The 12994-nt window shown below is 55.7% G+C and overlaps 4 protein-coding genes across 4 annotated transcripts; 2 read left to right on the top strand and 2 right to left on the bottom strand.

The window, feature by feature from the left end:
* Positions 1 to 1228: 1228 nt before the first annotated feature.
* Positions 1229 to 2057, bottom strand: BBK36DRAFT_57462 (glutaredoxin; the record flags this gene model as incomplete). The annotated part of the gene is made up of 2 exons (XM_024898284.1): positions 1229 to 1303; positions 1356 to 2057. 2 exons carry the CDS (start codon positions 2055 to 2057, stop codon positions 1229 to 1231), a joined length of 777 nt encoding a protein of 258 aa, XP_024747467.1.
* Positions 2058 to 4422: 2365 nt separating this feature from the next.
* Positions 4423 to 6941, top strand: BBK36DRAFT_1142980 (hypothetical protein; the record flags this gene model as incomplete). Its single annotated transcript, XM_024893561.1, has 3 exons — positions 4423 to 4618; positions 4688 to 6748; positions 6817 to 6941. 3 exons carry the CDS (start codon positions 4423 to 4425, stop codon positions 6939 to 6941), a joined length of 2382 nt encoding a protein of 793 aa, XP_024747466.1.
* Positions 6942 to 7727: 786 nt separating this feature from the next.
* Positions 7728 to 8437, bottom strand: BBK36DRAFT_142208 (hypothetical protein; the record flags this gene model as incomplete). Its single annotated transcript, XM_024897491.1, has 3 exons — positions 7728 to 7755; positions 7895 to 8112; positions 8327 to 8437. 3 exons carry the CDS (start codon positions 8432 to 8434, stop codon positions 7728 to 7730), a joined length of 354 nt encoding a protein of 117 aa, XP_024747465.1.
* Positions 8438 to 11293: 2856 nt separating this feature from the next.
* Positions 11294 to 12742, top strand: BBK36DRAFT_1124502 (hypothetical protein; the record flags this gene model as incomplete). Its single annotated transcript, XM_024891170.1, has 1 exon — positions 11294 to 12742. One exon carries the CDS (start codon positions 11294 to 11296, stop codon positions 12740 to 12742), a length of 1449 nt encoding a protein of 482 aa, XP_024747464.1.
* Between the last annotated feature and the right edge of the window lie 252 nt (positions 12743 to 12994).

The following is a 12994-nucleotide window of genomic DNA, read 5'->3' as shown; positions in this document are numbered from 1 at the left end:
GGCTCGGAAGTAAGCCGTCCGTTGCAGAGCCCATCTCATGCACAATCTCGCACGATACGAAAGAGGGGGGAGAATCAGAAGAGAAATGGAACCCCCGGTCAGTAGACAAGCAGACAAGTTGACAAGTTGACAAGGTAACGGAGGGTAACGGAGGGTAGGAACAAGGCTGCTGCCAGTTGACGTACTCCCCTATCTAGCTGCACCTCGATCCTCTAACCTCCAATCTGTGACTCACTCATTCGCCCACATGCATGCACAGGGAAGAGGGAGAAAAACAGAGCTGTCGGTTTTTAGCGCCGTTCGTCAGCAGAGAAAAAGAACCTTAACCCCCCCTTAACATATCCGTCCAATGATGGCGAGAGACGAAGCCATGGAACCTCCGCTTATTGCTTGGGAGTTCGTTTCCATCGGGGCTCCTCTTTTTCTTCTTTTGTGGCAGCCTGGAGTGTTCTAGCGGCAGTGGGAATACCGATGCCACGGGAACAGCTTCAGGACGAAGGATGAGCAACCCGGCTTGCACCTGTGCGTAGTTGCACCTGTGCGTAGTATTCGTTGTACTGTCAGTACATGCGAGCATTCGAGGTTACTATCTACCTACCTTAGATAAGCTCGTAGGGTTGTTTGAATGTCCGTGTGTGTCGTGGGAAGTGCTTGGTGTAAGTAGGTTGATTGCGACTTAAAGCTGGTTGGTTCCCAAGTCAATGCAACTAAATCAATACAGGCCTTCACAACCAGCGGCAGTTGTCAACCCATGCTCTCAACTAATGTAGTACTGTTGTCACGCAACATGCCAACGAATGCTCGCATCTGACAAGTTACTATTTTTGACATTACTCTGTTCAGTTCATCATTTTGTTTCCTCCTCTGACTTTTACCTACAAAACACACACATCCCAGAAAGGGCTTTTTCGCTCCTGCCCAGGCATACTTGACTCTCATAACGCAGTTGTGGGCGCTTCAACCACAGGTATCATCTTCCAATTCCAGACTCGCTCATCCAACAGCACAACATGGAGGGGGCAACCGCTTCCGATGCTCTCGTTCTACGCATCTAGCCTTCCGACACTCCCAGCACTGCAATGGCACGCAACTCGATGTGATGTGAGAGGCCGGTCCATTTCGATATCGCTCCGGGTCGCAGCTCCGCCGGTAGTGGAGAGTTTTATCCTCCTGTCCAAGATGGAAGCGTGAGGAAGCGTTGCTGACGGTCTTCCTTTTGATATCTTCTTTATGCCGCCGTTTCTTCAGCATTGACGCTGTAGGGCTTGAAAAAGTCGCTGTTGCTGCTGAGTTCCTCCTTGACCTGTATCAAACGTCAGCCAAAATATCATGAGGCTTGATATCACGGCACTTACGATATCCAATCCACCGACAAGCTCGCCATCCACCCACAGCTGTGGGAATGTAGGCCACTCGGCATACTCCTTCAGACCCTGTCTGACATCATCATCGGCAAGAATGTTGAAGAAACCGTATTTGACAGAGTGGTCCCGCAGGATTCCAACCATTTGCCGTGAGAATCCGCACTGGGGAGCGCTGGGTGTGCCCTTCATGAAGAGCATTACGGGGGCGGCCTTGACCAGATCGTCCAGGCGCTTGAACAGCTCCTCCTTCTGCTTGACCGGATCGACGGCAGCGGCATCGGGCTGGGCGACTTGAGCCGCCTCAGCGACCCCGTTGGGCGCCGCTGCATCTTGTGTCGCACTTCCGTCCTTCTTGGCGTGCTTCTCGATGGCCGTCCGCACCTTGACGGCGCTGCTGCCGCTGACAGTCTCGACGACCTGGCGGTTCCGCAGCAGCACCAGGTAGGGAACGGCCGTGACGTCGTAGGCTTCGCTGATGTCGCTGAGATCTTCGGCGTTGATGGACACCCACTTGGTGCTCGGGGGGTCGGTGACGGGATATTCGGATGCCAGCGTTGACAGGACGGTGGCCATCTGCGCACATGGTGCCGCCCAGGGAGCGTGGAAGGAGGCGATGATGAGGGTTGAGGCGGGTGCAGTGCTGAGCAGCTGCTGCCACTGCTCGTCGGTCTCAATCGGGGTAATCGTCGACATCTTGGCCTTGGTCACAGTCGAGGACTTGCGCGGTGACGGATGCTGATGCTGGCAAATCGTGGGCGAAAGACGGCGAAAATCGGCCTTGTCGTGGTTGTGGTCTTAGTAGTATTGGGGTAATGGGCTCTCAAGGTTGGATTTTTAGCGGGGTAAGAACTGATGGCGCAAGTGCTGGAGGAAGTAGGTCATCGCAGGCATTTCAAATCAGGGCCGTTGGTTGATAGCTGGACACCGGTGTGGCTGGTGGAAGCCTTTGGAAGGCGCACACGAGCCAGCTCTTATATAAGGTGGCGTTCTCGAGAGGACGGGACGGGCATGGAAGAGGCAGAATCTAATATGAAGCATTGATGTTTGAGTTGATAGCTACATAGGAGGTACCTAGTTGACTGTTTTACGTTTGATGTATCTTATATACGAGATATCACTACTGGGTACTGCATGAAGTACTAAGGCGACGAACGAAGAGTGCTTCAGAGCTAGATCCGTACCTTATCTAGGATTCCATGAGTCGCCACGGGAATGGAGATGGTAAACCGAGTGCTTGGTGTTCAAACCTTGTTTATGAAGTTGAAACTTTTCAATCTTGATCTTTCAATTCGGGGCACCATGCCCGATGGGGTCGTCATGACTTGTCTTCCCCTCAACATCGTAGGGTAGCAACAGAGATGCACGTTAACTCTCGAGGGCCAATGCTTAAGCCCTGCTGCAAAGCACCAGCTACCAACATCCTCAAATGGTACATGAGAAGCGTCTCTTCATTACATCCCAAATGAACAGCTCCATTCATTGCAAAGTCTGCTGTACAGCATATTGAAAACATTCAGGGCGTTCAGGTTCAGCTGATACTTCCACTTCCAATCTTGATCGGGCTTGGGAATCCTTCCGATTGGCTGTCAGCCGCCCCCAGCCAAAAAGGGTGCACTCGTACCTGAGCGTGTGATTAGAGGTACTTTGGAGAATGAATCTAGTAGTAGCGGCGAGACAGAATGTACGTCTCCAGGCTGAATTTACTCGAAAGAAGTGGCTTCGCAGCTCCAAGGGCCAAGGCTGACATTGCATGATCGAGCCTCCATCACTTGTGCCCGGTGCGACAGTCCAAACCCCTTCCCTTTCGGCTTCGTTCGTTCCTCTGAAGTTCCGACACCTTCCAAGGTCGAATATAGCACGGCGTGGAACAAGAGTCCAACTCCGAAATGAGACTCGAAAAAGTGATAGGGTACTCCGTAATACTGACAGATCTTGCAGCACCAGTGCCCAACTGTTATGCTCCCCTTGCATACGTCTTGGGGGACAGGTATCGATCCTATGCATCGGGACAGCAGTGACGAATGCAAGGCAACATGTTTCGTCTATTCGATGGATCGTGATTTGTTTCCAGTGATTACTCTTAGATGAGAGCCAGTCAAGCTTGAATCCAGTACTGGTTGGACGTAATGAGGCCTCCACGAATCCGCGTATGTAAACGTACTCGTACCTGCGAAGTCGTCGGGGTGTTACTCCGCCATGGACGTTACGTGGACTCCGGGCTTCATTAATGAGCGACTCGGTAACAATGGACATGGAAGGAAAGTTCTCACGTTAGGCACCAATTTCAGGTTATTGCCATTTCTTTTGCTAATATCACGTTAGGCTGCAGCATTTGACACCATCCCCTGGATAGTCCAACCTTGATCTGAGCTTAATTTCACACGCTCAGGCATCAAGAGAACAGGAATAGAAGAAGATGATGATTAGCGCTGCCGGGAAACGCTCAGGTACAGGGCAGTACATGTATTACGAGTACTGTAATACAGCTGCTGGAATCAAGGCCAAAAGACCAGCCAGAGAGGGGCATTGCTGCGTCATTTGAGCTCCCCCTAGCTGGCCACGACCCGGTACGCGCATATCCCCCACCTGCTTCCCCCGGGGCTATGCATCTACGCAGCCTGCCACGCTTATTCGTCCCCGCCTCGGCGCCACGCAGCGTCGACGCATGTCCCGCCATCAGCTCTGCCAGCTTGGCTCAGGTCAGGTCCACGAATCCCCGAACATCCCCCCTTTGCTCTCTGTTTGTGCCCGAACCTTTGCACGGCTCCTCCTTTCTCTCTCCTACTGAGCCGCTGCTACTATTTATTGGGCTGCTGCCGGACGAACCGCCGTTGGCTGTGATTGTGTGAGAAGCCCAGCCTTTCCCGGACTTCTGCTAGTCTCCCCTGAGCTGGATGCTAACGGAGCCTCACCACCTTAGCCATTGCTGAGCGGAGCTCCTGGGACGCAATCCCTCTCCAATCATCCGTTCGGATCACACGCCCTGCGTCCGTCTACGTCGAATCTCCCTCCAACATTGACCTCGGTCGCTATACGTCCGCGATAAACCTGCCTCGAGATGGCGTCCCTCAACACCTCTACAAACGGCGCCTCCATCAAGAGCAGCTACAATGCTGTTGTTGGCGGAGAAGCGCCCTCATCCGGCTCGCCCACGCACGCTCAATGGGCCCTCTTCTCTGTTCAGGCGCCCCTGGTCAACGCCTTCCAGGACAGCGGCGCCAAGGAGAGCATTCTCAAGGTCCAAAGCACGGGCGGTACGCAAGCCTGTTGACGAGCCCTTGCGCTTGGCACTCACCGATGCAAGATGCTAATGATGTGTCCAGATGGCGAGCTCTCCGAGCTCTTCGAAGACTTTAGCGAGGGCCGAATCCAGTTCGCCTTTGCAAAGGTCAGGGATCCCAACTCGGGCCTTCCCAAGTTCATCCTCATCGGCTGGTGCGGAGGAGGTGTTCCTGAACGCACAAAGGGTTACTTCACAAGCCACTTGGCGGCCGTGTCCAAGATCCTCCATGGCTACCACGTGCAAATCACCGCCCGCTCCGAAAGCGACCTGGATCCTGAAGCCATCATGCGCAAGGTTGCCGACGCGTCGGGCGCCAAGTACTCGGCTGGGTCCTCCGCGGGAGTGGCCGCATCCGCTCCTCCGCCTGTCAAGTCCAAGCCCGTCTTCACACCCTCAGCCTCGGCCGGCCGTCCTGTCGACCCCCTTCTTGCTGCTCGATCACGGAAAGAAGCCGCTGTCGATGCGGATGGATGGGGAGCCGACGCGCCCCCTGTTACTCGAACCCAGATCGAAAAAGTCGCCCCTGCCTACCAGCCGACCAAGGTGAACATGGCAGAGCTCACAAGTCAGAAGCAGGAGCCTTCGCGCTTCGCTGGCGTGCCCCGACAGGAGACGGGCTCGTCTGATGTCGTCGGAGGCGGCTACCAGCCTGTGGGCAAGGTTGACATTGCGGCCATCAGGGCACAGGCTCAGAAGACCGGTGACGACAGGCCCACGCCGGTCAAGGGAGCGTATGAACCTGTCGGAAAGGTCGATATTGCTGCCATTCGGGCCAAGGCACAGAAACCAACACCATCATCTGGAGCAGGAGAAGAGCAGGAAACCACCCAACAATCCTTGTCTGACCGAGCAGCCGCCTTCTCGCAGCCAAGTGCCGCGCGGCTGACCTCCCTCCCTAAGCCCACCGTTGCGAAGAAGTGGTCCGGAGCATCCGCATTCACCGGCACCAAGGCCCCGACTCCCGGTGGTCTTGGATTCGGTGGCCCGGCTGCCCCGGCTGCCCCTCCCGTCGGAGCTGCTAGCCGGACGTTTGCGGATCAAGGCGGCAAGACCCCGGCTCAGATTTGGGCTGAGAAGAAGGCCAGAGAGGGCGGAAGCATCGGAAGCGTTCCCACCCCGGCGGCGCCATCGCAAGCTGCTCAGCAGACTGGTGGCTCCTCTTGGAAGAGCGGCTACACGGGCAAGAGCTGGGCTCCGGTGCAGACCGGAGGTGCCACGCGAGGTGCCGCCGATTCTTCAGACCAGCATGAGCAAGAGGAGACCAGAGAGGCCGCCGAGGAAGAGGGCTCGGCTCCCTCAGGCGTGTCCGCCCTGAGAGATCGTTTCAAGAACACCGCTCCCATTGGCGCCGGCGCCCCTCCGCCGCCGACACGAGCCGTCGAGGAAGAGCACCATGCGCCGCCGCCGGTCCCCGACAGCTCCCGGCCGACCGGAGGTTTCGCTCTGCCCGGCCTTCCCAGCCGGCCCGCTCCTGCGGGCGAGGAAGAGGAAGAGGAGGAAGACCCCACCGCGTACCAGCCTGTGGAGGAGCGCTCGCCGTCCCCGATCCGTGTCGCCGCCCCGATTCCCCGCGGCCCCGAGCCCGTCGTCGAGAGGCCCGAGGACCGTGCGCCCCCGCCAGTTCCCGTGGAGCAGGTCCCCGTTCCCAGAGAAGAGGAGCTCCAGGATGAGCATGAGGCTGGCCACCTGGCACGAGCCGCGGCCGGCGCCGTGGCCGAGCAGACGTTCGAGCACGCGGCTCACGCGGCCGACCGAGACGACCAGCAGGGCGGCAAGCGCGCTCTCGTGCAGTACGACTACGAGAAGGCCGAGGACAACGAGATCGACCTGGTGGAGGGCGAGTATGTCACCAACATTGACATGGTGGACGACGACTGGTGGATGGGCACCAACGCCAGGGGCGAGAGCGGGCTGTTCCCCAGCAACTACGTCGAGCTTGTCGAGGGCGGAGACGCCGCGCCCGCCCCCCCGGCCGCCCCCGTTGCCGCGCACGAGCCGGAGCCGGCGCCGGCACCCGCCGCCCAGCCAGCAGCACCGGCCCACGCGGCTGCAGGCCCGACCGCGACGGCTCTGTATGATTACGAGGCTGCCGAAGATAACGGTGAGAAGAACCTTGAATTAGACTGATGACGCTTTCTCATGGGCATTGCTAACTTTTTGTCGTGGCAGAACTGAGTTTCCCCGAGGACGCTACCATTACCAACCTGGAGTTCCCCGACGAGGATTGGTGGTTCGGCCACTACGGCGGCCACTCTGGTCTCTTCCCTGCCAACTATGTCAAGCTCGACGAGTAAAAAAGACGTCAAGCTGGATGTTGTTTGGGGCAACAAAGATGTTGAAGCATGCAGAGTTTGCTGGTTCAGGGGGTTTTCAGATGGAAGGAGAGAAGAGGGTAGATGTACAAATCAAATATATCATGTTTCTATTGCCGATTGTGGCTGGTATTTGTAGTGTAGTCCAATGGATTCGCTTCCCATAGAGCACAGGTTTTTAGCAGGCGGATGGCGGAGCCAACAAAACGTTTCTTCCATTCCAATTTTTGACATGTGAAAATGAAGCTTGGGGTCAAGTTGTGAGCTTGCTCATCACTTGGACCGGATTGTTTCATACAATATAACGATAAAAGCACGGGTTTATTGCGGCATGCGAGCAATGTCTCTTGGATATCTTAAAGACCACGCTCTCTTTCTCTTCTGACTCTTTTCTTTTTCTCCATAACCCTGTCTTTAGAAAAATGCACCAGATTATAGATCAAGAACCGCCTCTCCAAGTCTTCTCTTCCCATCTTTCATAAGTTGTAAAACAGAGGGGTATGAGATGATAAAAAACAACAGCAACAGATTCAAAACCAAAAAATTACAAGCGAAATAAGAGTAAGACGGGCGCCTGTTATTCCAATTTCAATGACAGTCTTTTCGTGCAATTCCTATTGCCAACCATGGCGCGACCAGATCGAGAGGAGGAAGGTAGTGGTTTGCTTCCTCGATTGCGATTCTTTCGCTCTCCGTACGCGCTGGACCTCGTTCGTGTTGCGGTATGGTTCGCTATGGTGTCCGATATGCGTGGGTTTTGGTGAGATTTTAGAAGAAGCATTCGCAGAGATCGATACTAGGTAGGGCGACGTATTAGCCAATGGCACGAAACATTTACCGTCGCAAAGATCCCTGGTGTCGCGCGTAGCGGAACAGCGTAGTGGAAGGGTAAAAGGGGGGAGGGGGAGAGAGAAAATCAACAGCAAAAAACATACCAGCACTCGCAACCCTCTTCGACGGCGCAGCAACAGCACAGGGCGGCAATGCAGGCCATCAAGCAGCCCTGGTCGCCGCCGCGGCCGCGCTGCTCCTGGGGAGGCGCCTGTTCGTACTGCATGGGCGGCTGGCCCTGAGGAGGACCGTACTGGCCTGGAGGAGGAGCCCCATATTGGCCCTGAGGGGGGCCGTACTGTCCCTGGGGAGGACCGTAGCTCTAGATGGGGGGAGAAGACGCGTCGAGGTTAGCGACTGAAAGTTGGCTTCTGGTAACGAATGCGACTGCAAGATGCGAACAACGCTCCCGATTGCCGAGTTTCCACGGTTTTTTGTGCTGGAAGAAGCTGCTGGAATCGGGAATCGATCGAGATCGTGAGATCTGGGGAAGAGAGAGAGAGAGAGATAGAGCGAAAAGGGGGAGGAGTATTTACAGCTTGGGGTTGCTGAGGGTAGCCCTGCTGAGGGTAGCCTTGCGGAGGGTAGACGCCCTGCTGCTGCTGAGGGTAGCCGCCCTGTTGATAGTATTCCTGGCTGGACATTGTTGGTGCTGGGATCGGATTTGGAATCGCGCTGCGACGGAGGTTTTTGGATGGAGAAAAGAGAGTTTCAAAAGAGAAGGTTTGGAAAAAGACAAGAAAAGAAACGAGGGTGAAGGTGGTTTGTTGGAGAATGGAAGAATGTGTGTGAGAGAGAGAGGATGGGAAATTAGAGTAGGAAGGGGAGCTGGAGGATGAAAAGACACAGCGCAGGTACGGGTACGAAACGTCGGGTCACGGAGTACTGCCAAGTACCGGCAAGGTTCCAATTGAATCTACTGCTGATGGAACTCGAAGCAATGCGCAAGGCGAAGGAAGGGCAGGAAATAGCTACGAGCATAAGCTACCGTCTTGGCTACAGCGTTTGATAGCGGCCTGGAGTGGGTATCAGCTGCTCGGCAGTGGAGAGCAGGGAGGCTGTGGCGGTTCATCAGTGCGACTTGTCCCAGCAGAAGCGCCCACTGAAGCAGAGCGCCAACGGTGCTGTGGACGGCCCTGGGCCCTGTGAGGCACAGCGGCTGGAGCACCTGCATGCCCAGCGCCGGGTCCACGGCACTTTGGGCCATGATGATGGATGACCCATGGGCTGTGCTGATTCGGCGTCAAGTCTGGTGCTCAACTGTCCTGGGCTTCAGAGAGAGGCCCGCGGGTTGGAGTGGCTGTGGGGGGGAGGAGGATAGTATGGTGAGAGGCGAGGGCGATGTCGGCTGTTTGATGAAGCTGGAGATGGCGATGCCAGGGAATGAATGCACAAGCAGTGCTGTGTTACTCAAGACATGCATCTCCAGCCCCAAGCCGGGAAATAATGACGAGACAAAACGACGAGGAAGCGGGAAATGAAGACTGGGCGGCCTCGTCGGTACTTGACGGTACATCCATCAAGAAGCCCTGAGCATCATCATCTCAGCCACACCCTTGTTTCGGCTTTGTTGGACTTCGGCTTCTTCTTCCTCTTGTTCCATCTTCCAGAGCTGCAGAAGACGGAAGAAGGCTAATGTCCGTGTGCTGGCGTGCCGTGATTCCGGCTGAGCGTCGCCCGATGCACCACCACCCCTGTCCGTTGGGTGTGTTAGTTCTACCATTGGACTGGCTCGGCACGATGCGCTGACGAGGCTTTGCTGTGGCGGCCGTGTGCGAGATTTGCTTTATGTAGATTCTGCCATCTGTTTGAGAAACATGTTGCAGGTTTCAAGATAAGGTGGTTGATGCTTGCGTCAGCTTCATGCTCTATCGGGCAGCGCATGATCAGCACGACACCGTTTCGTGCATATCTGGTAGATACGCCTCACTGAGGATTGCTCTCTCTTGCAACTTGACGATGGAAATGCTCGTTGGGACTTGTAGCTACTACTATCTAAACCACTTCGTACTAATCAACGCGAGCACAGGGCAGGGCAGGTCATCGATGATTCTTACATTTGGTGCGTGGCGCATTCCATCTCCCTCCCCCATCGGCCCAACTTCTGCCCGCCGATGCCTCATTCTATCCCCTTCTCTGCCAGTCGGCTGTACGCAACAGAGCCTTGGAAGCGGAGAAGATGGATAGACTATCTGCGCAGCCCTTCATCATGGGCTTCGACTAGGCGCTGAAGAAGCTTCCGTCTATTGATCCGCGCCGACTCGTCAGGGCGGACGTCAGCCCCCCCCCCCCCCCCCCCCCCCCCCCCCAATGAAGGTGCATGATAGAACATTGAACTATGTATGTAGCACAGAAGCAGACTGGAGATTATAAGCGCCGCGGGTTCGTCCGATCTGACATGGACGGCAATCATTCTGATGTACCTTGGCGCGCTGTCAGTACGACATGACATAGAGCATGTCAGTCGATGATCCAGATGAAAGGTCGTGCGTTTGCAATTGTAACGACTGCACTAAGAAAACAATGCCCTTGCCCGTGTCGAGATCTCGGAGCCAAGACTCGGAATAGCCTCGGCGCATGCCGTCTTGCTCGTGATACGCAAGATTTCATGGGAGCTTGAATCATCTGATGCTGGCAGGTGTCGAGTTACAGAATCAACATGATCGAGGAAACCGCCTATTATTGTGCAACATGTCGTGTCATTTACACATCTGCTACCTTGATAGCACAACAAGGCTCGACATTCTTTCGTCGTGGCTCCTCCTGGCATCTTCAGCCTCGGCGCGTGCTCGAAGCCATCCAGCTCCAGCTCTGATTCACTGCCAAAACATCACAGAAAACGCATCAATAGGCAGCTGCTCCATATCCGCTTCCTCCTTCAGTCAACACAATACGCCGAGTCTCCACATCGAACGCATCACCAAACGGAGCACCTCAAAAACACTGCACTTCATTCATTCATAGGGTACTCACAATATCTCCCCCCAATAACACCCGTGCTTCATTCCCCAACATTGAATCACAAAAAACACCCCATTCTTGACCGCCCGTCTCTCTCCACCAACAAAGACTCTTCTTCTCGAACCCGGGGAATTACTCAATTACTCCCAGCAGTGAATCCTGTATCACGGAATGAAGCGTCTGGGCTTCCAGAAATCTGCTTCAAAGCCCCGTGGCCGCTCTTCCCCCCTTTCGTGTACTTAACCAAGCCTCCCTCCCTCCCTCCTCCTTCCTTCTCCTTGACTGTGCAGGTTTGTCCATATTCTCTCACGACATCTCAAACTTTGCCCTCGCCTCTTTCTTTGCCGTGTTTCTGGTGATTATACGTGGCCTTGATCGTCACGTACTTTGCATCTCGCCCTCGGGCTCCAGGTCTTTTTGTTCAGCTGATAGTGCAATATCAGAATATCAGAATACTCGGTATCGTCGCAAGCATCATCACCATCATCACTCTGAACAGACGTGCAGTCACGAAGAAGGCAACCTTACTCACCAACCCAACAATGTCGACGTCCAACGATGATACCATCTCCATCTCCTCGAGCCAAGGCGAGCAGTCATCCGGGTTCTCGATCCCTCTCCCTACCAGCAGCACTTCCGCCAGCTCCTCGGACAAAGAGAACAAGCCTCCCAGAGGTCAAGCTTCTCGGCCATCCGATGCTCTCCCCCAGCTTGCGCGGCCGCTCCTCCCGAGCTTCGACGTTGCTCACCGCGGATGGGATGCGTCCAACGTGCCCACGGCCAAGTGCGACCTCTGCCACAAGCAGCGCTGTGGCACGCTGCAAAAGTGCCGTGTCTGCAAGCTCTCCATCTGTCACGGGTGCTGCCTCGGAGACCGCCTGAAGAATGATCGTCGACACTCCATTGACGTTGCGGTCGTGGATTGGGATGTGCAGCCCAGCCTTCGGAAAAGGCGGTTCCGTGCTATCGAGAGCAAGCCTGAGCCGCCAAAGGGTACCAAGAGACAGAAGATCATCATCAAACGACGAGTTCCGGGACGAGGGCCAAGTGGCGAGCCGTCGGCTGCCAGTGAAGCAAGGGGCAGCGCGGCTCCTCCTGGGGTGATGCTGGATGGGGCTTCTTCGACTCCTGACAGTGAGGTAGTATATCGAGCAGAAGCCGGCCAGTCCCAATATCGAAACTATGGCCGCGCTGGTTCCATGGCCTCTGCCCCTGAGCCGCGGCTTTCTGTGGCAACGGAAGCCTACCATCCTTCTGCCGGTCGAGCTCAACAACAGGATACAATGCCCCCGATATACGATGCCCGCTATCTACCGGAGACAAAGAACCTCAATCAAGCAAGACTCCCTGCCGTACGACAGAGCTACGGTGATGACGGCCATGGGCAATACGGGACGTCTTCGGACGAAGACCCTTTTTATGCAGCTCCCGCCACAAGACTGCAATCTCAGTATCCTGTCCCTCATACAGATGGTTACTCGCAAGCTGCTGCTTCTTCTCGGCCTGTCCTTCCTTCCATCGCGTCCTTGCTCAGCGGTAGGCTCCCGAGCTTCCCACCCCAAGCCACCTCGGAGAGGTACAGCCGTTCTCATCAACGCTTCCACAACCACGAGGACCAGCCCGTCGCCAGTGAGGCGTGGCCTCTGAACGAGTACGTCGGTTCCCTCGGTACCGGCCTCGCCAACGCAGCTCGTGCGAACCATGCGTCGTTCGGGAAGCCGTTGGACCAGTGTCTGCGGGATGAACTCCAGGCCGTATGGGCGTCTCCCGACTTCATCGGCGAGGACCGTGACGCCGGCTTCCGGTATCGCCGTCTCCTTTCCGCGGCGTACTACGCCAATGCTTGCCTGGGTCTGTCGCCCAGGGGAAATGCCGCGAGGGAGTGGTTGTGCGAGGAGGAGCGGAAGTTGTGGGATATGGGCTACGAGTCGATAAAGTCGGTGCCGTTGATGGACTTTTTGCACGAGGTTGGGGTTCGCTATCTGCGATAGGCTCAATGTTAGCGCAGGGGCTGTTGAATCGGACATTGGGGTGATAAGGGGGGTCTTCTTCTTGCTTGCTGTTTTCTCAGCTGTGGTTTCTTTGATAGGTTTGACAAGGGTGAGGAGCTTTGGGGCTTTCCCTCTTTAGAGACTGTGTCGAGGGGAGGATACGAAAAGGCGAACGGGATACCCACGATAGATGAGCCGCGAATTGCTTCTTTAGAGAGCTTGGTTACTACTATAGGTAGGGACGAGGGGATA

The sequence above is a fragment of the Trichoderma citrinoviride genome, assembly GCF_003025115.1.
Source record: "Trichoderma citrinoviride strain TUCIM 6016 unplaced genomic scaffold BBK36scaffold_11, whole genome shotgun sequence".
NCBI classification, from domain to species: Eukaryota; Fungi; Ascomycota; class Sordariomycetes; order Hypocreales; family Hypocreaceae; genus Trichoderma; species Trichoderma citrinoviride.
This window is presented reverse-complemented; position numbering and strand designations above follow the sequence as displayed.